We start from the raw sequence: 24,731 nt of genomic DNA on the forward strand, positions 1-24,731 counted from the left end.
ACCTTTCAATCAAAAAGTAGTGTTTAAGCACTTGGCACGTACAAATTTTACTCACTAGCACCCTGGCAGTATAATTTCATTGTTTTGGGTATGTTTTTCCCCTGGTACAAGTCACTGAGTACAAGAGGATATACTGTAAAATGTTTGTAAATTCAAATTGTAGTTTCTTTGGCAACTGAAACTAATTACTAGTAATGAAAAACAGAGATCATTAAGACAGGTAACTTTAGAAAAGCATAATTATAATAATTATATATTCATTCTTTAGTGAACAAACTAAGCTATTTAATTCGCAATTTTGCCTGAGTATTATTACATGATGAATATGTGTACATTTAATGTTGGCAATGACCAGAGCAGTTGAAGTGACCAACTGATAGTACCTGACATTTCTAAAATGTTCTTTAGCTCACTCTCCTGAGGGCAATTGGACTTCAGTTTACTCTTGCTCTGACCGCTAACTGATAGTTGCTGGTAAATTTTGGCATGTTTGGGTGAAAAGAGCAAATTACTGAGCAAGAAGCCTTTTAAGAATTCTTTAAACATTCTCTCGCCAGTTTACCATGTTTGAAATGGAAAAAGCTTACCTTGTGATTAGGAAGGAGATCAGATACTGACTGCCAGATTCCAAATCAAGAGAGTTCTTGCTGTGATGCTGTCAGCATCTTGAATTACTCTAATGTATTGGGAAAAAGTAGAAACCAACAGGTGTAATATTCCAAGATGCTGAGACTACTATTCAGGCAGTGCTCTACCCAAGACTCGAACAGTCAGTTAATGTTCAGGATTTGTCCCAAAATAGAAAGAGAAACACAAGTCTGTAACACTACCATGTTACTCAGCCGCTGAAAACATGGTGAATGCCTTTCTCCTGTTCTACCTGTGGTTCATTACATACAGCACCAAAATTCATTTTAGGATGAGTCTGAAGCCAAGTAGCACAGTAAGAAATGGTCTAGAGTCATTTTTCACACTCACAAACTGGTACAACAGATCCATTCTGCAAGTAACATTTCTGTTTAGTAGTGGAAATTGAGACCAGAGAATATTTGCTGCCAGATCCTTCTTTGTTTTTCCTTTGGGATGCCAATTTTTAGTGCAGTTTCTGCTAGGTGACTTGCTAGGACTACTGCAAAAGTATATCTGTAGTGTTATCTACTTGAGCACTTTCTGTTTTTTTTTTCCTGTGGATATTCATTTAGTTGAGTTTATCCCTGAGCTACCATGAGAGTAACTCATGTTTGAAGACACACAAGTTAAAGTTGGCTTATGTGCAGTTGTGAGAGAAATGATGATAATTTTGGCATCATTAAAATAACATGACTGATGATGCTTCTTTATGTCGTAACAGGTATTATTACCCAAATGTCAGAGATCAGATGGTTGCCAAAGGCACATTGCCTTTGTCACGGCTCTGTGCCATGGTGACTATGCAGCATCGTGAAGAAATAGGGATACAGACTTTTAATCTTCCATTGGTCCCCAGGACTAATTCCTCAGAGGAATTTCATCTGCGGTCTTCAGGTAAGGAAGGCTTGTGGGGTTTCACTTTGTGTAAAAGCAAAGATCTGTGGTTTTGCTGCCAAGGGAAATAAAATTACATATTTGTGTTGTAAACTGGTACCAGCCATGAGAGTTTTTCCTCCCAGCTGTCATTATCACCATACCTAGTGAAGAATCAGTGATTAAACACGAGCAACACTCAAACTCCTAACCCTCCTGTGTATTGAACTGCTTAGTTGCCACATAAGCCATAGTCTAAGCTTCCCATGTAAGGTAGGGAATGGGAGATCTGAAGAATGGCTGTTTATGTTATGTAGTATGAGCAGAGGCTTCCTTCTGTTCTGCAGTGGTTCTTTCAAATAATACAAACATCAGATCTGGGAAGGCCACTGAGGAAATCTGAGGCAGCTTCTTGGGGAAAAATGGCCATGAAAAAAAGCTGGAGCTGGAAAGGGAGTTCAGTATGCTTCAGTTATTTTGTAAGAGGTTAGCCATGTGCAGCAGCAGAAAATCTGCCATTTTGAGGATTTTGTCACTGCAGTGCTATAAAAAAAACATGTTCAAATGCTGCAGTAGGATATTTTAGAACTATTACAATGAATGCACACATGAGGTCGTGGCTGGATTAGACAACCTCTCCTGGTTTTACCATGCCATAAATTTGCCAATGAGAAGGAGCCATCTGATCTGACTGCCTGCAGGGCAGGTTGCAGGATGCAGTTCTCAACATTTCCTTCTGTGCCTCCTGTATCAGGCTGTAGCTTCTGGCTGAAGGACAGCATCTTCCACAGTCAATCTCAATGGATTTCAGATGGAGTTACTTTTTTGCATTAACAGGCTAAGTTTTGTATTAAGAGATATAACTAAATATTGATTCTATTGGGTGTAACTGTATAAAAGGTTAACCATTTCCTTCCTTCCTTTCATTTAACCCAGGCTTGCTTGATGTGAGCGTGAGATACCAACGATCCATGAAAAGAGCAGCAGGAATAACTGCTCAAACCGTTTCTCTTTCTGTACAAGTACACAGAGCAGCTGGTTTGCAAGCAGCAGCTAGGTAAAGCCTAATTCTACAAGGAAGACTTCACTCTTAAAATAGCTTTTTCTGGAGGCAGCAGGCTGAGACACTAGATTAGAACTGGCCAACTTTCCATCTGCAGCAACTGAGATTCAAACTGGGTTGTGACCAGAAGTGAAAACAACTTTATATAGAAGAGCAGTGGTCATTTTTGTCTCCTAAGCTGCAGTATAGTGTGGTATAATTCATTCTGCAGAAGGACTGAGATTGTAAGGGCACATTTTTCTACATTTTCCCATTTTCCTACATCAAAGGCTGGTATAAAAACTGGCTGATATAAAACAGCGCCTATTTGGGTTATTGGATCATGGTGTAACTGATGCTATTTGAAAGCTAAGTGAGATTTGTTTTCTGGAATTTCACTGTAGAAACATTGATAAACTAACTAGAAAATGAAACATGTTCCTTTTCACCATAAAGCTGCTGCTCTAAGTGCTTGTTATCATCTGAGCTTAGTTCCAATATGCAACTTTCAAGAATTAAGAAGTAAGGCTTTAGAAGAGAGGGAGTCAATTCCATGGGGGAAGGATGGCTCCCGTCATTCTAGAGCAGTGCTCACTGACCCTTTCTCAGTGTTGCTAAGCTCCTGATCCATTTTAATTCAGGTAGACTCTGTAAGATGAGGATCACTACCATATGTTTTTTTGAGAAGTAAAGAAAGTAGAACAACCTTCAGATTTATTCTTTAGGTGTTTGACCTGAGTAGTACTGGTTTACTTGTAAATAAGTCTTGTAAATAAGTCTTATTTACTTGTAAATAAGTTTACTTGTAAAAAAGTCTGGTTTACTTGTAAATAATTCTATCTGCTAAGTTCATCTCCTTTTGCTTGTGAGCTTGAATCTGTAAAAATAATTCGGCTTGGCCTCTTCCTTCCTTCAAGAGGAGGTTTTCTGGGAAGGCTTTCTACAATATGGGATATTTTTAAAGGTGCTGAATACTTTCTTAACCACTTTATCAGATCCTGATAACGATAAGAGCACAGCCACCAATGATGAACCTTGTGGTAGTTAGCCTCAGCATTTCCTGTTTCTAGTATGTTCAGATAAAAAAAAACGTGAAAACTAATGTGCAGCCAGAACCCACATATGTTTTAACTTACAACATTCACTGTTTTGTTCCATCTTTTCACCATGAAGACTTGAAACTTTTGTTTTAATTGCATTGATTCCAAGATTTCTTGGACATTATGTTCATTCTCTTTTTTGTTTTCTTTTTACATACTAAATGAAGAGCTGTGGCACAGAAGAACCCTTCAGTCCAGTACTATGCAGGTGTGGGAGTTAATGCATATGTCTCTGTGCACCTCTCCTTTCTGCCTCAGGCAGAGAGACGCTGCACGCGAGCTGTGGCTCGTACTTTCTGCCCAGAGTTTGAGCATCGCATAGAGTTTCCTTGTAACCTCATCATTCAGAAAAGTAGTGGAGAAGCCTCTTCTCTGGGGGAGCTGTTGCAGTCTGCCGATATTGTCTTCTCTATCTACCATCAAAGCACCAAGTCAGGTAAAGAGGGCAAGTGATTACAATGACTGAATGCTGTTACAGAATGGCCCAGTCCTCTTAATTTTCGTTTTAGAAGAGAGACTATTCTGTGCAGTTGCTAATTGATGTAATTACCTAAACTGTCTTCAGAGATGATTTTGGGAGGTACTGTTCCCCTTGTGCAGAGGATTAAGGTTTCCAAGACTCCAGGTGATTAAAATCCCCTTTTAAATGAAAAGATAATGTGATTAAAAATAATAATGCTTGATTCTTGGAGCACCCTGCCTTTGTATGTGCATGCCTTGTTGCCTACACTTCATGAGAGGTAATGAATGGAGGTTCAGCAAAATGATAGCTTAAGATCCTGTGGCAGATAGGCAGGATTGTTTTACAACATAACAGTGTGTTGGAGAATTATTTTATGAATGGAATTCAGCTAAGAATGACACTTGTTTTCACTGCTGGGGGAGAAAAGTCAAGCGTGGCACACTGTTAGAGTAACTGACCCCTAGCTCCCCACTGATTACTTAGTGTTGATGTTGATCTGTGGAAATACGCCCTAAAAGTTTCTCCAATTTGGTGGTGGAGCATGTATCCTGTCCTGATAATGCCCACACCCAGGTTTTGTTCACACTGCTTTTTCTCATTGATTTTGGTCTGATATGTCCTGGGCAATTTTTGACTTTTTTCATTATTTAAAAGTGTTTTCAGTGTACAGCTGGGCTATTTGCTGTTGAGGCAATAGGGCTTTGTTTCAAAGGAGTTACTGTCTCAATCACTTCTAAATCTTGGGTTCCAGTTTGATGTAATTACAAAATTTTTCTTTTCCAGCCACTGACACGCCGGCAGCTCGGACATCAAGAGATTATCTTCTTGGAACAGTCACAATTCCAACCAGAGACCTGCTGAGAAGAAGATCAGGTAGTACAGCAGTGTTACACTGCTGACATTCTGTGTAAATGCTATTGTAATTCCTTAAAATAATTTTCATTCCAATTTGGGGGTTTTGTGTTTGTGGTTTGGTTTTTTTAGATCAAAGTTCCTTCAGACATTTCATGTGTCTTCATTAAAAATCCTACGTTAGAACACTTACATAAAGGTGGTTGTTTGAAGATCTGTTTTCAGGGACTAGAATGTATAGTAGCTGAATGAATATTCTGAAACTACTATGAAGAACTTTAACTCCAACCCAGCTAAAACCAGCACACCTCCTTAGTATTGTATTCAGTGCTGTTTATTTTCAGCCTTAAGATGGAGGGTTCAACAGTTGTAAGTGTTCAGTGTAGGACCAAAAATTGTATTTCCGATGTCAAAGCTGGAAACAAAGGCATGGTTAAGTTAGAAAGCAGTAGAATAAACTGCTTTTTTAAAAAAATAAATGTAAAATAACTCATTTATCTGGGCTAGAGCACATGCTGTGTGAGGACAGGCTGAGAGAGATAGTCTTGTTTAGCCTGGAGAAGAAAAGGCTCTGGGGAGACCTTATAGCAGCATTCCAGTACTTAAAGGGAACCCACAGGAAAGGTGGGAAAGGGCTCTTTATCAGGTAGTGAAGTGATAGGATGAGGGGTAACAGTTTTACTCTGAAAGAGGGAAGATTTTGATTAGGTATTGGGAAGATATTTTTTACTGTTAGGGTGGTGAGGTATTGGAACAGGTTGCCCAGAGAAGTCATGGAAGCCCCATCTGTCCAGATGTTCAAGGCCAGGTTGGATCAGGCTTTGAGCAACCTGATCCAGTGGAACGTGTCCCTTTCCATAGCAGGGAAGTTGGAACTGGATGATCTTTAAGGTCTCTTCCAACTCAAACCACTCTATGTGTTAGTTTCTGATAATTATGCCTTGTAATAATGATGCCTTGGTTATTTCTGCTTTAATTTCAATATAGTTCTCATTTTTTCCAACATTCCATATAATTGGAGACTGATGGGATATCATTTCATTGTAAAATGAGCATTGTTAATGAAATGGAAGGTAAAATGCCTTTGGGACTAGAACTACTGCTGAGGTTTTCTGAGGTCTAACAATTTGCTGCTTTTTCAAGTTAGAAATTATTTGACAAACTCCAAACTTTCATGAGAAATAACTCTTTCAAGTACTGGTCCTTGACCGATGACCAGAGAGCGGAAAATTCTTTACTAATGATTTTAAAAGGTAGAATAAGTCTAATTAAGATCTCTTTTCCTGAAGGTATTTCAGGCTGGTACCCAGTTACTCTGTCTGAAGATTTAATGCCCTCACACTGCACAAATGTCATGCAGGCCATTGTGGGAGGTCTGGAACTTTCCGTTACCTTTGCTCATCAGGATGACAGAGAGCGCGTTTTGGAGGCTGCTAAGGTCTTAGGATGGAACTGTGAGGAGAACTATGAAGACAGCATGGATGATAGCGATGAATGGGAGCAAAGTGCCAGTCCAGCAACTGTGACCATCTCAACTCCAAGACTGTGGCTGCCAGTCCACTGTGTGCTGCTTGCAGGCCAGTCACACCTGAATAAAAGCACTTATTGCTACCTCAGATATAAGCTATATAATCAGGAAGCCATGTGGACTTCGCTTAGGAGGCCAAAACTGAGTGATGATGTAAAGAATGTTACAGTGAACTTTAAAAAACCAAACAAGGTGACTCTCAGAAGGAGCCAAGGACTGCTTTGGTTCTTCCGAGAGGAGATGTTAGAAATCCAGGTGTGGTGGGCATATGGTAAAGAAGATGATGTGGAAAGACCACTTGATACAGATCGTCTTATCGGATCTGCCTATGTCGATCTTGGAGCATTAGCAGAGAGGTCAAGAAAAACACTAAGTGTTAGTGGTAAGTTCCTAAAGGACATTTGTTAGTGTTAAGTTCCTAGAGAATATTTGTTAGTGGTAAATTTTTAAAGAACACTGTCATGTTTCATTCCTCTTCATTGGGGTTTTATTTTGGTTACATCTTTAGTCACTTGAAGCAAAACGTTTACAGCTTTGTTTTTTCTTTTGTGCAACACATCCTCAACTCCTCCTTTCACTGAAGGTAAGCAAGATTAAAATGTTTGCTTCTCTGAATTCAAAACTTAGCAAGTTTAAATGGGTGAAAAATTGGCAGTAATGATCAGTAATAGGGAAAGCAGTGAGCCTGCATGGATTGATGAAGAATGTTTCTAGAGAATTACAGATTTGTCAGTGTAATACAGTGAGAACAAGTCAGAATGATGTCTCTCAAGGAAGCTGAATGCCTGCAGTCGTAGCAAAGGGCTAGACACCAAGAAGGTGGTGGAAACCACTGCTCTGTTCAGTGGACTTGGCAGTGTTAGGTTTACTGTTGGACTTGATGACCTTAAAGGTCTTTTCTAGCCTTTTCCTCAGCACAAGAAGGGTATGGAGCTGTTGGAATGAGTCCAGACGAGGGTCACAAAAATGATACAAGGGTTGGAGTACCTCCCCTACAAGGACAGGCTGAGAGAGTTAGAGTTGTTCAACCTGGAGAAGAGAAGGCTGTGGGGAGACCTTATAGCAGCCTTCCAATACTTAAAAGGGGAAAAGATGGGAACAGATTTTAGCAAGGCCTGTTGTGACAGGACAAGGAGTAATGGTTTTGAACTAAGAGACGTTGGATTTAAGCTGGATATAAGGAAGAAATTTTTTACTATGAGGGTTGTGAGACACTGGCACAGGTTGTCCAGAGAGGTAGTGGAGGCCCCATCCCTAGAAACATTCAAGGTCAGGTTGAATGGGGCTCTGAGCAACCTGCTCTAGCTAAAGATGTCCCTGCTCCTGCAGCAGGGTTGGACCAGGTGACCTGCAAAGGTCCCTTCCAACTCAAAGCATTGTATAATTCCGTGACTCTAAACAATTCTGTCATTCTGTTACTTAGGCTTCTGTCATCTACATGGTACCCACCACCCACCAGCTTGCAGGCAGATTTGTGCACAGGTTATTAGCACTTCTTTTGAGTGTGCTCAGGAAAGGGAGAAAGAACAGGAGTTGAAATAAAATTTCATGCTGCATATACATTGTGGTTTCCATATATGTGTTTAAAATTATGCAGAGGCACTATTCCAAGGACTGCCAGGAAGTTAATTTGCTTTAAAATAGTAATCTGAGCTGCCAGCAGGAGAATGAAGGTGTACCAAACTGGGGAGATTGGTCACTGTTGTAACTTTTACAAGCTGGTGTTTATGTTTATTTAAGTGTAACAGTGCACTGGGTGATAGCTTGCATAGAAATTACAATGAAAAGCAAATTGTTCCTGCTGGTCTGATGCAAGATCTTTACTGTAATGAACTATACCAGCTTTCTTCCAAGTTCCTGTTATTTCTTTGGCTTGTTTAGCTGGTTGTGAATTCTCTTACAGGGGTTTATCCGTTGTTCAGATGCAATGCTGCAAACCTAGCAGGAGCTGCTGTACGTGTTCACATCGCCTTTTCTGCCACTCCTGCTGCCCTGCCTAGCAGACTTCCTTGTGCTGATGAATACAGCAACAGTGAAGATGAAAGCACAGAGAAAGCACCTGAAGTCAGCCAAGAGGTCTCTGAAAGTCAGAGTCAAAAACTGGATACCGTAAGTTCAGAAATCGTCAATGGCAAACCACAAGAAGAAGACATAATGTTTTTGGAAAACACATTTGCTGTCAATATCCTTGTGGAAAGAGCAATGCATCTAAGTTTAAAAGGTAATATCACCACCACCAGTCTTTTTTAAAATTCTTTCTTTATTTATTCTTTTCTTTTGTGTTTATTTGGGTTTTTTTCTGCAATCTGTTCATAACAGTTACTGCATGGAGTAATTTAAAAACAAATCTTCCGGCTTACTCTGGCACAGTGAATGAATGTGATGGAGTTCAAACTTGGCTTCATAGCATTGCAACTCTGAGAGCATTGCATCGTTGTATAAGTACACAGGAAGCAGGAGGTTAAACTATTCAGCCTATCTCTATTAATAAAATCCAAAATATAAATATAATGTTCACTGTTACAGATGACAGCTGAATTCTGAAGTTAAGCATTATCTGAATAACTTAACCCCAAGACGCTTGTGTCTCAAAGACTCTTGTGAATTTGCATTTTTAGCATATAATCAATTTGTAAAGCTGGCTTACTCATGCTATCTGGAGACTGCCAGGCACAGCAGTCAGGAAGGGCAGTGTACGGGCAGAGCAGCCTGAGCTCACCCAGGCTTGACACTGCTTCCCACTCTGCAGTGGGAATTACAGTTCGGTGGCTCGTCACTATGTCACCAAAGAATGGCTCTTTGCTTTTAAATTGATGCTGAGGTATGGAAATACTCCTTCCTAGCCGGTGACATTTGGTTCTTGATGTGCAGCAATGTAACACACTTAGTGAATTTGCAGGTTTTGGAGCCTTTTCGTTTTCCCTCAAGCTGCAGTCTGTAAATGAATCTCTTCGTTAAAGACGAGTTAAACCCTTTAAGATATATCAGGTGCTTGCCCTTTGCCTTGGGCACCTCTAGCACTGCATGACTTGATCACTTTGTGTCTGCTCAGCACTTGGAGTGATCTGATGTTGTCTGGGCCATTGCACACTACTGAAATAAAAATAGGAGTAAGGAACTGACCTGAGGTGAGTTTACTGGAAATGTCACTCTTGAGATCAACTGTTTCACAGTCCAGGTCATGTGCCAGAAAGGAACACTCAGTGTTTTATGGTGTGATAACACAACTAAAAGAGTAGAATATCAGCCATGATTTAAGTGTAATTCTGATACATACCAAGCCCCACAGATGGCTTTTTTTGTAATGATTCGATAATCTTCTGGAATTCATAATCTTTGGAAACCTGCTGCGACGTTTTTTGCGGCTGCAAAGTTTTTGATGGGATAAAGGAGGTTTCTTTTGATGGTGTACACTATTGCAATATTTCCATCTTCAACCAACTTACCATTTTAGGGAATTTTTAGAAGTGACTGAGAGGCAGTCAATACGCTGAAACAAATGCTGTGTAAGCTGGTTTCAAGAGGAATTTTAGTGCTTCGTGATAAGGGTTTCATTACTGTGTTACAGATATAAGGCTCGAAGGCCAGTATGCTATAGATAATAAACTTCCTGCAATTTGGGAAAAATTACATCAGATACACAATTTTCAGAAATTGAGTAAAGACAGAATGCCTTATCCTGTTTCCTTTTCCCCAGGCATTTTCATATTTCTCATGGTCCAACTTCAATTCTCCCGTTTTCTTTTTCTCCATCTTCCAAATAATATAAAGAAAAGAAATAGCCTAAATTTGATAACATTGGAAAGGAATGAAATTAGTTCTATAAGAGTGCAGAAGTTCAAACCAGCAAATTCTTTCTCTGACTGTTTTGAGCACTGTTTCAAACAATATTCTTTTAAGGACTGAAGTCACTTTAATCTGCAGTTGCTAACCTCTTCCTGCCATGTTTTTCATCTTTTTCTGTACAGTTCTTGCATCCCCAAGAATGTCTGTTCATTTTCTTCTATCTGTGGTGGACTTACTTAAGGTTAAGCTTTACGCCTAGCAAACAGGTGCTGGATTGGCAGAGCCTGTGATTCTCTCCCCACAGAGCAGCTACAAAACAGAAGCATAGGAGTGCAAGCTTCTCCATAGAACTTGCTGGGATGTAGGTCCGTGTATTTATCAATGGAAGATCTCCCTAACAGAAGGGAAGGATGCTTCTTATAGAGCCTTTTGTGATATGGACTGTCCTGTCAGAATAACGTGAAGAACCTATTTCCAGAAGCTCTTCAGCCATGTGGCAGCTGTCAGCATGTTATGCTACCAGGCCAGGCCATGTCACGCAGGGGGTGCCCTAGCCTTGTAGATCTTTTGTTTTACCACCTGCTTCCTGGGCTGTTAGGTCACACACCTTAAATCCTTCTCTCACCTCATCCTTCAAATACTGCTTTTATAAAGCAGAATAAAACTAATATTTCTAAGTGCAACTTCTTTGCAGAGTTCAGGCATTGAGAGTCTCTTTAAGACTCCTTAGATTATAGCTGAGCTTTCTCATTAGAACCAGCAATTCTTTCTGTTATAGGCTTTTCTTCCCTTAGAAGAAGAACAAGCTAACATTTGAGAAGTGCCGGTTTTTCCTTTGACTACAAAGATTGATTTTAGATCTGCCTTTGCACCCAAGAGATGGCGAGCTAGTCTGGATGGGTCTTGCTCATTTCTCTGAGCTGAGTTCACATTGCCCACATCTGTGTTGGAATTGTCATATCTACAATTGTCTTATCAAACTGCAAAAAGTGGTGTGTTGCATGTTTTAACTGAAGTCATTGTCTATATTTAAAAAAAAAAATCTTGTTCTCAAGCAAATCCTCATGGTCAAGGCATAAATGATCAGTAGCTTAGTAAGCTACTGCAAATCAATCACATTTGATCATGTTTTCAGGGACAATCAGACTTTGGGAGAAAAGAAAATTACTTTTAGTTAAATCAGATTCATCTTCATCAGTTTTCATCATTCTGGCCAGCACAGTCTTGGAAAAGTCCAAAGCCATGTTCTGAGTTCATGGGGAGCAGAAAGGAGGAAACGATCTGAAATAACTGAGTCGTAGTTGGTTGAAAAGTCTGACCTTGTTCTCCTTGGCTAAGTCCGTTTCTCCTAGCAGATTTTGCCAGCTGCAAATTCACCATCTGAACCATTCCATAAGCAGTAAAGTGCTGCTACAGCTTTACAAGCCATGATGCACTTCAGCAAATGAATCTCACTAATGTGACCATGACTAAAAGGGTCCAAGGCCGCAGGAAGAGTCACGTACAGAAGAGAAGAGGCTCTGAGCATCTTCCCTCCTTTTTGTGCTATAATTCAGGGCAGGCGATTGTCCAATTTCTGCATCTTTAATTTAACAGTTTCTAATTTAATATCCAGCGGCATCTGGGGAACATCGAGGTCCATCCCTTACTTTGACCTTGTGTTCCTCTGATGAAAAACTGTCTGCCCTTTAAGTGATAACATATCCAACTAAGTCAGATTAGTTAGTTATTTATCTGCTTTCTCACAAACCTTTTCCCAGGTTATTTCAGGACGAATGAGGGAGCAAATGCTTATGGTTCCAGCCCTGAACTATGTCTATGCAAGCAGTCTGGTAGTGAGAGAGTGAATTGCTTAGCTTGGTGATCACAAAGGTCTAGTTTGTGTGTGGATTAAAAACAGTATTTCCTGAAGCTACTTAGAAACACCTTCGGCAAAGCCTATCTGCTGCCCCATATATCGCTCCCTGGACTAGGACATAAGGGCAGTTGATTTTTCCCTCCGTAACTGTGATAGAAACTTTGATGTTTAGGTCAAAATATTTAGGCTTTATCTGTACGAGACTCTTCTTTCAAATTTCTTGCTGGTGCAGGAGCAGGACTGGTGGGATCACACGTGCGTTTAACATAATAATAGTGACCGGTATTTTACTTTCCATGTACTCTACTCCTGCGCAAAACACGTATCACGGGAAAATACAAGGAGCTGTGGCAATTGATCTGTCACACAGACTCCCACTTCTGCAATGGCTATGAAGGGCAATGGGCAAAATTGGGAGGAAAGACAGCAAGAATTTGAAATAAAATTATAGATACTGCTTTTTCCTGAGTATTTAAACCTGATATATTTAACAGATGAGGTTCAGGAATGTTAACTTTCTCTATTTCAATCTTTTTGAGACGAACTAATAGAGGCCATAAAAAAGTTTATTAATCCTTGGGTATCGTTAACATCTGGTGTGTGGTTTTTTTATTCAGTCAACACAAGTGGACTTCCTCTCAGCAAGCCAGCTTTTAAGTCAGACTGCCTTTTGTAACGCTGGGTATGTTCACAGCTAGGATTGTCAAACTCTGAGGTCCAGCATGAAGGGCAGATCAAACACTGGAATAGGGGCCTGCAGACCTGTTTTTTTTCCCTAACTTTGCCTCTGACTTCTCAGATAATCCTGAGCAAATTTTTTTTCTATTTCTCCCTTGACTATTCCAGCTTCTGCTCTGCAAAAGTTTCATGTGTTATTTGCTCCCATTTTAAATATAAAGTATTTTCAGCTCCACTGATGAAAAGGAGTATTTCCTAGATAGTGGGTTTCTTTATTAATTATCTGGTTTTAATTGCTGAACTGCCTTTAGATTTTTTTTAGTTATTAATAGCAAATTTGTATTTAATTATGTATAATTTTAGGGAGTCCACTGACAGAACGTGAAGTGACAGCACCAAGTAGCTGTGTATCGTTTGCTGTTGCTGGGGCAGATGGTCCAATAATAACTCCAGTAATAGAAAATACAGATTCACCGGTCTGGGACTTTCAGCAACAAGCAAGGTGAGCAACTCACTCAGACACACTTTGGATATGACAGCCAGGCTAGATCTGAAGAGCACATGTCCAGTTAGGAGTGCATTTCTATTTACTTGCCCTGTACACTTAGCTAAAAATGCTTGATTCCATGTTTTTTAGTCACCATATTAGGCAAAAAGGTATTTGAGGAGGCTTGATCTTAAAGCTAACATGAGGAAGGGCAATTTGACTTGCATGGAACCTTGGCTGCATTGTGTTTTGGCCCGAGACCTTTGGGTGAATTGATCTGTTTCCACTCATCTGTAGTTTCCCCATCTAGAGGAAGGGGCTGGTAATTGCCTTACTTGGCAAGGTTAAGTACAACTTGGTTCAGTTTATTGGCTTTTTCCCTATGTTTTACTTTGTTTCGTGCTTAGAAATTATGCCCTCATTCAGGACTAGAGCTCTAAGTTTGGATTCACCTGCTGCAACTTTATGTATTTGGAAGTTAGGTTTATAACTCGGAGCTGTTCAGCCTTGGCTTCCTCTGCAGTCACCTCCAGGCAGTGAGACACTTGACCTGTAGTAGAGACCCATCTTAGGACAAAATTCCCTAAAGATGTTTTTCTCTCTCCGGTGACTGCCAGAATGATGTAGGATCATAGCTTTTAGATATCTGAGCCTGAATTAGAGCAGATGAATTTCCCACTCCAAGGAAGCTCAGCAGATCAAGGCATATGTGATAATATTGAGTAATAAACCTGTGTTTGCAGCCTTATGGTTTCCCCAGTGTTTCTAGACCAGATTTTAAACTAATTCCAAAGCAGTAGCCAAAAAGTTTTCTAAGCTATGTGGAGCAAATCTGTTACTGGCAACAAAAGAGCATACTAAACTTATTTTGTCCGTCACAAAATACATGCAGATCTATACCACTGCCTGCACAGGAGTGGGCTTTTCTGCCAGGCTGCCGAGTTGGCGATTTGACTTTAGGGAATTTGTAATATGAGGATGAAACCATTAAAAAACTAACTGAAGTTTTGTTTCAGAGGTTGTTTGTGCTCGGAGTCATGTCTGAATTGCTTCAAACAACTTAAAAGCTGTTCTACATTTGACACTTCTATTTTCAGGCTTTTTTTCCCAGAAATCAGCTTCCAATATTACAGCTTTCAACCTTAACTCCAGTACTTTGCTGTCACTGTACTATTGAGTCATGCCCTAAACTGTATTTCCATTGCTTCTTGGTTTCATTGTCCTATCTTTTAAATTTACAACATGAGTGAGAAGAGGGAAGTATATCCTGAATAAGCAAAAGCCCAAATCGTGTAAAGGTAGTTATGCTTTTGAGGGCTCAATGATTCGGGGTTTTGTTGTATTTCGAACCGAAATCATTCCAGGAGGAAACTCTTACCTGGATAGACACACTGGCATTGAAACTTCAGAGGCATCTTGCTGTACCTGTTCTTTTTCCTACTCTGCATTAAATATTATGATTTTTATACTTAACAGATTATCCAAAGAGCTTCTCCTGGATCCACAGCAAACCTTGGTCTTCAAAGTGTGGCATAAAGCAGGTAAAGTTGTAGTGCAGTATTGAGAGGAGTGTCTTTTCTGCATCACTTTCCTTGGGTGACTTGTATTTAATACAAATAAGGTTAATTCTATTAAGTAAATTGGAGGGTAAATTGTATTTTATCTTGCATTAGAAGAAAGCTAGAGATGAATACACATTGATTTCCTGCCCCTTAGCATCCTCCTTTTCCCCATTAATCATCTGACAAGGTTTGACTTCTTCCTGGTTTTAATGTGACAATATTGTGGAGGCTGGATTTTTCTAGTGAAGGAAATTCTTTACTGTGTCTTTCTTCTGCTGTTTGTATTCTCTGCAGCTGGTTGAAGTGGGACAACCAGCTGTAATCAAATACTTTTATAGCAGCGTGGATAGGTCTTAACAATTGCTCCTGTGTCCGGTCTCAGCATTCACCAGGGGAGTAGAGGGCCTTGGGTTTCAAATGTTTAACTGGTACTAAGCAAGCACAAAAAAAATCTGTTTGTTGTTGGGAAGATGGCCCTACAACTTCAGTTCAAACTGCTACGATATGATCTTTAAAATACTGGGGTGTCTTCTTTCTTTTTACATATTACAAGTTCAGCTGTCTGGTTTTTGCTTCAAAAATAAACTTCCTGTGTAACTCAGCCTTTCTCAGTATTGTGCAGAGTACACGCTGTGTACACAATGCTTCTCCTGCCAGTCCCTCTCCCTGTCCTGATCTTTCATTGTCTCTGCAAGGACATTTTTAGCTGAGTGTAGCTGCTAAGATAATCCAAATCATGTCCTCTTCTTGGATAGGATTGTTTGTTCTGTAAGTGAGATAGATTAGCAAGACAGAAAAGACAAAATGTTGCACAATAATGCAACAGTGTAATGACAAATCAGCATTTTTGAAAGTTTTGGTGAAGTGAAGAGAGAAGAAACTGGGGTTTCTGAAATGAGAACTCAGTTCTGGAGGCAAAGTGCATTTGCTGAGGTCCCCTGGTTGGCCTCCAGTTTAATTTTCCTGAGTCTCTGATTGTCTCTTATTTCTAGACCATTTTCAAGCTGGGTATTTTTCCCTTTGTTATAACCCTTGTTTAATTTGTTCTTCAGATGAAGTATTTCATGGGGTATGTAACGTTCACATCCCTTCTTAACATCTGCAGCAAGGCCCTCATCCTGTTGTCCATTATTACCAATGTAGGTGTTCAGGTTATCAACAACTGCAATAGGGATGACTGTTCTGGCAGATCCTTAGGGAGGAAGCTGGTTTCATTCTTTGAAACAATTTTTCCTGCTTCTCAGTCAGGTACCATAGGTCTCTCAGTTTGAAGCACATTAACAACCAAAATGTAAGTCTTGTTTCTGTCATTTTAAACTATTTTGTGTTTCATAGAATTATAGAATCACTAGGTTGGAAAAGACCTCTTGGATCATCGAGTCCAACCGTTCCTATCTGCCACTAAACCATGTCCCGGATCACCTCGTCTACCCATCTTTTAAACACCTCCAGGTGTTTAAAACCACCTCCCTGGCCACCCTGTTCCAGTTTCTTCTGCATTTTTTTGTTCCACTCTTCGCTTTCTCTTTACCCTCATGAGAGCTGTGAGCTTAAAACCTTTTATTTTCAGTTTCCCTGTGAAGTCTAGACATTTCAAGGGCTCTAGAAGTGATTTTTTAGCATTCCTGAAAACGTTTTCTTTACATACAGTTTAAATTAATACATGCTTTGTATGCTTCTTCCCCAGAGATTGAGCGAGTGATAGGATTTGCATCAGTGGACCTTTCTCCTCTTCTTTCTGGCTTCCAGCTCGTGTGTGGGTGGTACAATATTATGGACTTCAGTGGGCAGTGCCGAGGGCAGATCAAAGTAGCAGTTTCTCCTCTTCAAAACATAAATAATCTCAAAGAAGAAAGGCAGGCAAGGATCCGGACCCAGCCACCAGGTTCTTCAGTAAGTATTTCAATTTTCCTCCCCTGCACGTATCTGGTTAGATTCCTAATAATCAGCACTGGCTTTGTGGGTGTCTGAAGTCATGAGCAAACATACCGAAAATCACAGTACTGTGGTGGATATCTGTGTAAATGTACCAGAAACACTGAATTCCTTGTTTAAGAATTCGGCTGTGTCTTTCCATGGTAGCTGCAGGCCAGCACTCGTTACAGCACTCATTAAATCTAGGTCATGAACATCCCCAATGTCTTCACTCTATTATTGCTTAGGTGTTGAGGGTTTTTTTTTGTTGTTAGGAGAATATTCTGAAGTTTGGGATGTCTTGGAGCCTGGCATTATTCTTTTTGTGCTTTGGGTGGCAGCTGATGCCCAAAACCATACTGTAAATCCAGCCTTTCATTGGTTAGGAAATTTCTAACTTCGCAGAAATGTATTTTTCTGGGAGATTTGCCATTTCTTGTGTGTGTTTTATTCTCTAGACTTTCCAGTTAGTGTGATAAACACATGTAATGAAGCCTCTATACCCTACTTGCCATCAGCTTACTCTTTGGTAGCATGGGGGAATTAACAAATGTTTCTGAAATAAGAGTGTTGTTAAATGGTACTTCAGCTCAGTGCTGGAAAATCCTTAGAAAATCTAGAACTTAGAAAACTTAAGTTTTTGTTTCCTACATCAGCAAGATACTGCTTTAATTTCTCTGTTTTCCTGCTGTGGAAGGTTCATGTGTGGTGTTCCTCTTTATTCTAGGGGAAGGCCAGTTTTTCAACATTTCCTAGTAATGCCACAAGCTTTTCCAAGCAGATGCTAAATACCGTGTTGAAGGAAGCCAGTGTTCATACTCGAGAGCGGTAAGTCAGCTGCCTATCGGTCACTTTGATCATTTTAGGGGCTCAGAAATCTACCTATCTGAAGGATATTGACTCTACTGAAAAGAAAAATCAAGCCCTGTCAAAGGTCATACCCTGTGTTTGGGCTTAAATATTATCCCAAATTCCCTTTACCAGCCAGGAGGTGGCCCAGGGGACAGCAATCCTGGGACAGGTTCCTTTCTACAAAACCTAGATGTTCTTTTTCATCTCACTGATGTTTCTTTTCTTTCATGACACCCTCCTACATTAGGGTTTACACTGTGCCATTACTAAAACTGGCAGCTGTTTCTTCCAGGCCTTTGCAAGAATAAGTTTGGGCTTTTTTTTAATGTGTTAGAATAGAGTATTACTGATATATCCCATTTAATTTTGCCGTTTCTCCTGTCCATGGCCGATGAGTGACAACGAGTGAAATGCTGTGATATTGCACATTCCAGGACTAGGACCTCAGATAGCCAGCAGTAACTCCCACTCTCTGTCCCTTAAAACAAGCACAGACGTTGATATTTAACTAGCAACATTTGAGAGAACATGTTCATTTATAGTTAGTTTATTTAGCATACATAGGAGATGATCCTTTTCTTGTATGTCTCTGAAGTTTAGAGGGATTGTGGGCCACCGTTATTTGGTCTGAACAGTGGACATCGCAGTTTCTCTGTCAGCCACACTGTTAGCCAGTGCAGAGGAGAGAGTAGTTGTGGTTTGTTTTACTTTAGTGTAGATCTGAAACACTAAATTCCATTCCTAATGACATCTGAAAGAGATGGTTTCATCCGTTGGTGGCTCTTTAATGCATTTAAAGACGATGGGTATTCTTAGCTGGCAGACTTTTCAGATTAGAGATTTCAGACTGTTTTCTGTTGTTAAATGTAGGCCTGTTTCTACTAAAATTAACCCTCCTGGAACACACACGCCTCGTCATGAAGAGCACATACAGAATGTGCGCAGATTTCACGAATCCCTGCAGCAAGCAGAAGGGAATGCGCACCGGGCAGCGAAGATGGACTCATTATCACTGTCATCACGTGCTTCTCTTCTCTCTGCTCTCAGGTAAAACAGAGCTATAGCCAACTATGTTGTTCAAAGCCTTAAGTTTGCATAGTAGAGGTTGAATTGAGAAATTCCTGTGTCCAGTTTTAAAAGGAGTGAAAATGAAAATACACAAGAGCTGATTAAGAGATACCAGTGAGATGTAAGCATAATTTACAGCAGGATGAGATGAGATTGGAAAAGCGGGGACTAGGGAAGCAACTCTGCATCAAGACTGAGATGCACCAGTGATGCTGCGAGTGTCTGAAGGGAAATAGCAACAGCTGGATTGAATGTTTTGCTTCATCCATCTTTGTACATCTGTGATGCAACACAGACTATTAAGCCAATAGTTGTTTTTCACAGATACAAAACCAAACCTGTAAGCATTTTCATGGTGCACAGAGCAGGGTGTCCTTTCCCAGCGGAATGCCTTTCTCCTTACTACGGGCCCTTACTTTTCTTTTTACTAGATTCTAGATTTAAATCAGGTAACCTGAGCTACCAGCCTAGTGGCCTAGTGGCTTCTATAATGGGGTAACCACAGCAGTGGACATGGGAAAAACAACATATGTAATCTGTCTGGACTTCTGTAAAGCCTTTGACATGGCACCCCACAACATCCTTCTCTCTAAATTGGAGAGATATTAATTTGATGGGTGAACTGTTCGGTGGATAAGAAACTGGTCGAATGGTCACATTCAGAGAGTAGTGGTCAATGGCTTGAAGTCCAGATGGAAATCTGTGACAAAGTGGTGTCCCTCAGGGGTCCGTACTGGGGCCAGTGCTGTTTAATATTGTCATCAGTGATATAGACAGTGAGATTGAATGCACCCTCAGCAGGTTTGCAGATGGCACCAAGCTGAGTGGTGCAGTTACCACACCGGAAGGACCTGGGCAAGCTGGAAAATCAGGTCTGTGTGAATCTTACAAGGTTCAACAAGGCCAAGTGCAAGGTCCTGCATCTGGATCGAGGCAGTCCGCGGTTTCAGTACAGAATGAGGGATGATGTGACAGAGAGCAGCCCTGCAGAGAAGGACTTGGGGGTGCTGATTGATGGGAAGCTCGATGTGAACCAGCAGTGTGTGCTCACTGCCGAGAAGGCCAACCATATCATGGGCTGCATCAAAAGAAGCACGGCCAGCAGATTCTTCCCCTCTCTTCTTCTCTTGTGAGACCTCCCTGGAGTACTGTGTCCAGTTCTGGAACCCCCAGTATAAGAAGGATATTGAACTTTTGGAACAGGTCCAGAGGAGACTATGAAGATGATCAGAGGGCTGGAGCACCTCTGCTCTGAGGATGGGCTGCGAGAGCTAGGGTTGTTCGGCCTGTAGAAGAGAAGGCTCCAAGGAGACCTCGTAGCAGCCTTCCAATACCTGAAGGGGCTACAGGAAAGCTGTGGAGGGACATTTACAAAGGCCTGTAGCAATAGGACAAGGGGGAATGGCTTTAAATCGGAGAGGGGCAGATTTAGACTGGACATAAAGAGGAAATTCTTCACGCTGAGGGTGGCAAGGCACTGGCACAGGTTGCCCAGGGAAGTTGTGGCTGCCCCATCCCTTGAGGTGTTCAAGGCCAGGTTGGATGGGGCCTTGGGCAGCCTGGTCTAGTGGGAGATGTCCCTGCCCATAGCAGAAGGATTGAAATTAGATGATGTTTAAGGTCCCTTCCAACTCAAACCATTCTATGGATTCTATAAACTTTAGGAGAAGAATATTTATTATTTGTAGGAATGTAGGACTGAAAAAACCTTTTTGAGTCATTCCATGCCTTCCCCTGCTAGCCCAAGCAATATCTCATAAAATCCTTTGATCTTGAGCAGGTAGAAATCCTTGGATTTTTATGAAGCTCAGTCATTACAGGTAGTTAATATTCTTGGCTTTATAACTTCTGTTGGAAGATCATCACAAATCCAGATTTCTTTGATTAAGTTTAAAGCCAGCTCTTTTTTTTTTTTTTTTTTTTTTAACTTCCAGCCTAAATGTGTTCATAGTTGATTCAGCATTTGTTCTTGAGTAAGTGTTGTCCTTTTGCTTAGACAAAGCAACATCGACACTTACCTACTGATCTTGTTTTTCAATAGTAAACCTTAAGCTTGTACTTGTATATTGGCACATTGTTGTCTGGAATGATAGAAAAACAACCAATCTTTTTTTTTCTCTTACCTCCGCTTACAGGAAAAACTTGAGTGAGCTGGATGAGGTTCAAAGATACTTCAGTCAGAAGCTGACCAGGTCTTTTCCTGACTTCACTTATGGTAACACATCCAAACCAAGTCCTGAGGAGCAGGAGAATGATCATGGAGGCTCGATGAGCAGAGAAGTGGATGCTAATGGATGCCATCTTTTGGAAAGGTCTAGTCAGTTGATGTCTCAGGTCAGCAGCCTCATCAGCGGTGAGTTGTCTCCTGGTTGAAATTCTTTGTCAGAATCTGCCTTGACATATCTTCAAATTTCTTATGTAATCAGGACCAGTTCTCGGTGCTGGCAATCGGCACATGTGCCACTGGAAGAATGCGTCAAACTCCCTTCAGCAGTGGTAGTGTTGAACCGAAACATTCAAAAGGCAGATTAGGTGGGAGTTAAGGCTCTCTCAAGAAAGCCTGAATTCTACTTAAATTTCAGTGTCTGTTCTGTAGAAGAAGGGAAGTCTTGCGGAAAAACAATCCACAGACTTCTAAGAGCTGAGTCTGCGGTTCTTTGCTGATAGGAATCGGCATACCTGTTTTCAGAGGAAATTTATACACTATTATGAATAGCTCAAATAAGGCTGTTTTAGCATAGTTAAGACTAAGCTCTTAGTAAGCAGCTTCTTTTCTGTTTATCACGTTCAATACATTTCCTCTTTTAGATGCATCAGTGCAATTAATTTTCCCTATCGTTAGTGCTGTTGGACACAGAATGACATCCGTAACAAGGATGGAGTATGGCACAACAGTGAAAGAAACCATGTCTCTTTGTACACCTTGATTTCAGGTCTATGTTTTTTTGCTCTGCTTGGCATTTCTAACAGCTCTGTTGTAACTGCTCTTGATCTCAGCGCTAACCTGCTCACTCATGGCAGTTAATTTAATGTTAGCTTTGCTGTTCATGTCACTCTGATCTTGTACCAGGAGTACTGTGAGTAGCAAAATGACTAGGAAATCAAATCAGTGCTGATGCTTTTAAAATAATGTATCATCATCTAGAATAAACTGTGGCTCAGAGCTCTGCCAGCTGAAAAGTTATTCTGTGCTGTTTCTGCCTGTGGCTGCCTACTGGGAAGTGGCACTTCCAAGAGATGGTGCTGATAGGCACGTTTCTGTTACATCAGAATTTGCCATTCTTGCATCACCACCTCGATCTTCTTATTTTTGTTCTTCTTTGCCAGGTTTTTGGTTTTTTTTGATTCCTTCTCATGTCTATTAATCATTTTTACAGCTTCTTCATGTATACCAGCTGTCTCAAACTCCTCCTTCTCCTTTTCCAAATGTCCTCTGCCATTAGCTTATAGCAAGGCTTTTTCTTTTGCCTTAGAGTAGCAGTAGTTTGCCATTTAACCGGATACTGGTGAACTAATTTCTCAAAGAATGCATGAAATTAATAGAATCTGCTAACTAGGAACCAAAAATAGCCTTTGGCTTTTTGCAGAATTTGTAAAATCCCCTAAGATTTTCAGGATTGCATAGATTTTATTAATGTTTAGGTTCCTAATCCAATCAGTTTTATTCAGAGCCTGTGTCAGGAGCACAGGCAACTCTTTTGTTTTCTGAATTTACAATTTTATCACTACAACTGGGCAATAGTCCCAAGAGAATTTCTGTTTTACAAATATGTAATTAACAATTGTCGTTTGACTTGAGTTGTTAAATTGAACTGAAAGCTGAAAAATATCAGTAGCAACTGTGTCTTCCAGGCCTTTATGTAAAACTGGGGAAGCTGTGGTTATTATCCGTCTTTCTAGATTATTCCTTCCCACTGTTTTTAGCCACTCCAGGCAACAGGTATGTTTTCTGTTTGCTTTAGGTGTACTCTGTATATCAGAGTATTTTCACTGTCTGATTTTTTTTCTTTACACTAATGTAGGTATTTCTAGGTATTTCCCAGTAATTTCCTGAACATTTCCTTTTTTTCCTTAGCATTTCTGCCCTTGTCCTGGCCTTGTCAGTGGTAAAGAGAGCAGCATGTGATCACATCAGCAGAGTATTTGACAAAGCTGTGCTTGTTTTAACTCCTAACCATTCTTTTTTTCTGCAAAATGTCCAAATAAATCAGATAAAAGGTGAACTGTTGCTCCATGCATTTACTGACGCTGTTTTCTGTTAATCAGACTTACAGACTATAACTAAAAACAGTAAAGAATCTTCTCACGTGCATCAAGACAGCAGCAGAGAGCTGGGTGCTACACATGTACCCAGACAGAAGGATGAAGAAGGCAGAACTGAAGTATGTCAAGGCCAACTTGAGCTGGACTCGCCCAGCGTTTGCAGTGATGCACAGCAGCCGTGCTCCTCTGGGAGATCTGTGTTTGAGAGACACATGTTGCATGAACTTCTGGAGCAAGCGGTCCCTGGAGATGAGCATCCTTCACCAACAGGCTGCATCCGGGAAGGTGAAGGTGGTTTTGCCCTCCAGCCACGCAGTGAAGAAGAATATGAAGAAGATATTATAGAACCACGAACTCTTAATGAAGTAACAACCATAACAGACAAAACGAGTCCCTGGTCCAGCGTGCTGTCTGAAATGGAGCAGCCCATAGACTTGAGGCCTGAAGATCAGCGCTCAGTGGATATAGATTGTTTCCAAAGAGGAGACAGCAGACGCTGCAGCACCTTGTCCAGCATACTACAAGGTGACAACGACAGCATGCTCACTGCCCTTAGCCCATGCCTTAGGCTCTGTGCAGATGAGGGCAGTCCTTGGCCAGTAACAGAAGGCTTTAAGAGCTTGAACAGTGGTACAGAAACGGCTGGGAAGGAGCTGTTTCAGCGTTCTCATTTGTCAGAACTGCGTCAAGCAGCCAGTGCTCCTATAGAAAATGGAAATTGTGACAGGGATAGAGCACTTAACATGAAGCAAGTAGAGCAAATGGTAGAGTTTTGTGCAGCCTCCACGGAACTACTGGCATTTCCAGGAGATGTTGGTTTGACCAACCCAAAAACCACGGAAAGAGAGGAGGAGGAAGACAATGAGGTTGTAGATGAAGATTGTCAAGATCTGGAAGAAAATGGTTCCAATGACATCTGTGTTGAGAGTTTATCAGCCCAAGCAGGCTTGGAAGGAAACGGTGAAAGCTTTTCTCATGATAGTCCGAAAGACCCACTGGAAGAGTTGGAAAAATCTGTCAAACCAAGAAGTGTTTTGTATCCTTCTTTTCTCTTTTCTTAAGCACACATTGCATTCAAGGAGTGGTTAGAAACTCACTGGCTTCAGGAAAGAGAAATTCACTGCGTGGAGCTCTTCCCTGGGCAACGAGGAGTATAGAATTGATGACCTTGCTACGTAATGTTTCATACAGTGCTGTAATTACTTCCTTACCTTTTGTAACCAATATAGTCTGTGATTCCTAAGAGTTATTTTGGTTTGGGCAGTTTCAATATGTCGTCTTGCATTTTTTCCCCCATGTTGGCACTGTTATAACTGTTGTGTTTCTTCTGTATTAAAAGACACATAGTTTATTTTGCATTTACAATACTTTCCCGTGTTTATGGCACAGATCGCAGTCTCTTATTCAGTTTCACAAAGTTGTGTTGGAATTTTTGCAGGTTGAAGTACTGTACAAATATGTGACAAATTACTATAAAGCAAATAGGTGTCCATGCTTTGTGAGACCAGGTGTTCAGAAGACTAGAATTTTCATTAATATATATGAGATTTACCATGTGAGATCCATGAACAGCTGTTTCAGTGAGGCTCACTCCACACCTGCAGCTCCTGTAGAGCTTTGTGCAACTACACACTGCCAAAGGTTGTTCCTTAACTGCTCTGCTCAGATCTGATCCTGTTGTTGTTCCCAACTTCTTCCTTCCACCCCAGCAGATGGAAGCTTCCATGCGACTGCTCAGCATTTCTGCTGGTCCTTCTACAGCTCTGAAAGTAAGT

General features: G+C 40.8%; 1 protein-coding gene across 5 annotated transcripts in view; it reads left to right on the forward strand.

Moving 5' to 3' along the window:
- The window catches only part of C2CD3 (C2 domain containing 3 centriole elongation regulator), a 54,409-nt gene that overhangs the window by 19,716 nt on the left and 9,962 nt on the right, over positions 1–24,731 (forward strand). For 4 of the 5 annotated variants that reach the window (XM_054056657.1, XM_054056655.1, XM_054056659.1 and 1 more), the window contains exons 19-32: positions 1,352–1,524; positions 2,440–2,560; positions 3,813–4,081; positions 4,892–4,981; positions 6,250–6,870; positions 8,392–8,709; positions 13,174–13,312; positions 14,774–14,838; positions 16,547–16,752; positions 17,501–17,601; positions 18,496–18,672; positions 20,829–21,046; positions 22,960–23,992; positions 24,623–24,725. In XM_054056657.1, coding sequence (XP_053912632.1) covers positions 1,352–1,524; positions 2,440–2,560; positions 3,813–4,081; positions 4,892–4,981; positions 6,250–6,870; positions 8,392–8,709; positions 13,174–13,312; positions 14,774–14,838; positions 16,547–16,752; positions 17,501–17,601; positions 18,496–18,672; positions 20,829–21,046; positions 22,960–23,992; positions 24,623–24,725 — 3,634 coding nt within the window. Of the gene's footprint in view, positions 1–1,351; positions 1,525–2,439; positions 2,561–3,812; positions 4,082–4,891; positions 4,982–6,249; positions 6,871–8,391; positions 8,710–13,173; positions 13,313–14,773; positions 14,839–16,546; positions 16,753–17,500; positions 17,602–18,495; positions 18,673–20,828; positions 21,047–21,501; positions 21,627–22,959; positions 23,993–24,622; positions 24,726–24,731 lie in introns of those variants that run through there. The other variant, XM_054056660.1, reaches the window with a different exon arrangement.

Source organism: Cuculus canorus, chromosome 1 (genome assembly GCF_017976375.1).
Source record: "Cuculus canorus isolate bCucCan1 chromosome 1, bCucCan1.pri, whole genome shotgun sequence".
NCBI lineage: Eukaryota > Metazoa > Chordata > Aves > Cuculiformes > Cuculidae > Cuculus > Cuculus canorus.